Source organism: Quercus suber, unplaced genomic scaffold, assembly GCF_002906115.3.
Source record: "Quercus suber isolate HL8 unplaced genomic scaffold, Cork oak 2.0 scaffold_32, whole genome shotgun sequence".
Classification (NCBI taxonomy): Eukaryota; Viridiplantae; Streptophyta; class Magnoliopsida; order Fagales; family Fagaceae; genus Quercus; species Quercus suber.
In genome coordinates this window covers 1,214,227-1,217,253 of record NW_027069497.1, presented here as the reverse complement: position 1 = coordinate 1,217,253, position 3,027 = coordinate 1,214,227, and the positions used below count along the sequence as shown (strand labels likewise).

Genomic DNA, 3,027 nt, shown 5'->3' with positions numbered 1-3,027 from the left:
TCTTCTGTTGGTTCTAAATAGCGATCTATAGATTCTATACTTGTGGCTATGGTTCCAATTTAATCATAGCAGCCTTTTTTTTTTTTTTGATAAGTATGAAAGAATAATCACAGCAGCTTTCTCTACCAAGGACTTTGGACATCAGCATAGGTGTATGAGTGGTTGGAATTTTTGGGTAATATAAATCCGTATATTCTTATATTAAAAACTTACTATCTGGTCGAGAAAACTACAATTTTTAGAAAAGTTAAAGCCTCTTCAAGCCCTTATTCGTGTGAGATGATTTGGGTCGGTCTTACCCTTAAGCATCTCTTGCATGAAGCTGTCGCTCCATTGACTTACCTGTGCACTTGTAATTAGTAGTCCAATCCGAAACTTTATCCTTGCACTAGAGGATGGACCCTAACACAGAATCTAATATTTGACAAGGTTATCCACGGCAACCCGAAACTTGCCAGAACCAATTGACCCGTTGTTGCTTGAACTGAGATCGACTCGATCAAAGCAATTTGCGGTCGACGGCAGGTCTTTGATGTTAGAACCCGAGGGGTACGGGTCCACTTGCAGTTTTGGGTTTTGAAACCTGATAGAAACAAAACTGACTGAAGGTCTCTCACTGGAAACTACCATCCTTAACCTCGACCTCCCTCTCTCTCTCTCTCTCTCTCTCAGCCTCAAATTTGTTGAGATCTTGTCAAGTTCTAGACCAGATCCATCGAGATCTAGTCCAAATCCTTTGAGATCCGATGAGATCTCGTCAATGACTCAATATTCGACAAACTTTAGACTAGATCTTGATAGAGCTGACCAAATCTCGACAAATCCAGCCAAATCTTAGCCTCAGTAATGAAACTAGAAACCGACCAATACCACCCGACACCCCAATGAGACCTAATTCGGCCGATCCGACGATTCTTCCTAGTTTGTTGCAGGTTACGTTTTCCCTACCCAAAGTTGTCAGGTTGAGTCTAGGACTTCAAGTTGGGCACAAACCTGACCTGGACTGACCCGTGGATAGCTATTCATGTATTTACTATCCTCATTGCTGGTTAGCTTCTTCCATTTGGTTATTTTATTCCTTGATCTTTGCTCAGTCTCAAAAAAGTTACACACGTGATTGCTTAAGTTTTTTTTTTTTTTTTTTTTTTTTTTTTTTTTTTTTTTTTTTTTTGAGAAACAAACACACACACATACACATAAGGGAGAGGGAAAGACGTCTAGGACTATATTGAGAATGGTATCCACTCGTGTATTTGTATCCTTTTTAGGAGCTCGCTGGCCCATTATACGTTTTATAGCCGAAGCATCTTTCTTGATATCAGACAACTATCATTCACATAGGATACCTTCTATATGCCTATATTGATAGCTGTTTCTCTTTTTTTTTTTTTTTTTGATAGTCAATCTCAAATTTATTTCATTAACTTGAACACTGGTTTAAAAGAAGTACATCTCTATGCACTTGGCATTGAATAATTGGTGGGGTATCTTCTACCCACACTACACAATCAGACATGAGTTTGGCATTACGAGCCATAAGGTGAGCTACACAGTTTCCTGTTCTACAGACATAGCTAATCTTCCAGTCTTGGACTGTCTGCCTACAACGCCTAGCTCCAGTTATAATCATTTAAATTGAACTTGGAGGCAAGCACTTACCCAACAGAGCATTGGTGACAATCTGAGCATCTCCTTCTAAAATCACTTGCTTGAGCCCAAGATCCCCTACTAGCAGTAGTCCTTCCTCGAAAGCTTTAGCTTCCACTTCCACAGCCCCCAAAGGTAGATACAGCTTTTTACTCATATCATCCATGATCTGGCCCTGTTCATTTTTTATTACAACCCTAATCCCACAACTGCTAGACTCCTTGAACACTGCTCCATCCACGTTAACTTTGTACCACCCATCGCTTGGAGGACTCCATCCCTGAGTTCTCGGCGACACGGGTTGTTTTACAGTTGTATTCACTGGGCTGAATTCTTCCACCAACAATTCGGCTTCTTTGACAATTGCTTTCACTACTTTGCCTCGCCCTTCAAACTTTATGGAATTCCTATTCTTCCAGATGCACCATGCCGTAGTAGCAAAACTCTCCCAGCTGACCTCCCTTTTATCGACCCATATCTTCCACACAACATCCATGAAATCACATAACGGGCTTCGGAAATTAGGCAAGGACAGTTTTGACTCCCTCCAAATAGCCCTAGCCACCTCACAATCCCAAAGAGCATGTCCCGAAGACTCCACTTTTCCACATGCCACACACGCATCCTCCATGGGAATTTTTCTGAGCTTAAGGCAATAATTTGTAGGGAGGATGTTTTTGCACGCTGTAGACAGGGAAAATTCCCGACCTATCACAAGCTGACACGTCACACTACCAAGACCACAAAATGCAGCCAATTACAAAGCGCCACATGCTACTGTTAGGTTTTACTATCACTATTCAGAAGCCAATAGAAATTTGCCAAGTGTCATGCAAAAACCAATCACACATCATCGCACGTGTAAGCAATGACACAATCAGTCTCGCACGTGTAAGCGATGACATAAGCGGACCAATCAAACTCTGCCACGTGTCACCAATCAAACTCTGCCATGTGTCACCAATCAAGCTCCGCCATGTGTCACTTACCTACCCCAAAACTTCTATAAATAGAAGCCTTCCTAAGGCATTTCAAAAAGGGGATGAAATCCAAGGAGGACCAGGCCATTGGAAGCACTCAGAAGTCCAGAAGCTCTGCCGGAATCAAGCTCTAAAGCCTCCAAGAACTTCAACTTCGAAGACGAAGAACATTCGAAGGAAAATCATCCAAATCATCCGCCTAGATCCAAAAGTTTACTGGAATCAAGCTCAAAGGCCTCCAGAAACATCAACAAATCACAAATCAGTGAAGCTCTACGGATCAAGCCTCTAAAGCCCCGAAGAACTTCCACCACAAACCTTCGAATACCAAGAACATTCGAAGAGGAATCATCCAAATCATATTCCTAAATCTCAAAGTTCACTGGAATCAAGCTCAAAA

General features: G+C 41.8%; 1 protein-coding gene across 1 annotated transcript; it reads right to left on the bottom strand.

Annotated features, from left to right (window-relative positions):
• Nucleotides 1–1,630: 1,630 nt before the first annotated feature.
• On the bottom strand, nucleotides 1,631–2,278 carry LOC136066360 (uncharacterized). The gene has a single exon (XM_065770537.1). It carries the CDS (start codon nucleotides 2,276–2,278, stop codon nucleotides 1,631–1,633), a length of 648 nt encoding a protein of 215 aa, XP_065626609.1.
• Nucleotides 2,279–3,027: the final 749 nt, after the last annotated feature.

Bases quoted from the DNA above. Each gene is read 5' to 3' on its own strand.
- LOC136066360 (XM_065770537.1), bottom strand. From the start codon at position 2,278: ATGGAGGATGCGTGTGTGGCATGTGGAAAAGTGGAGTCTTCGGGACAT.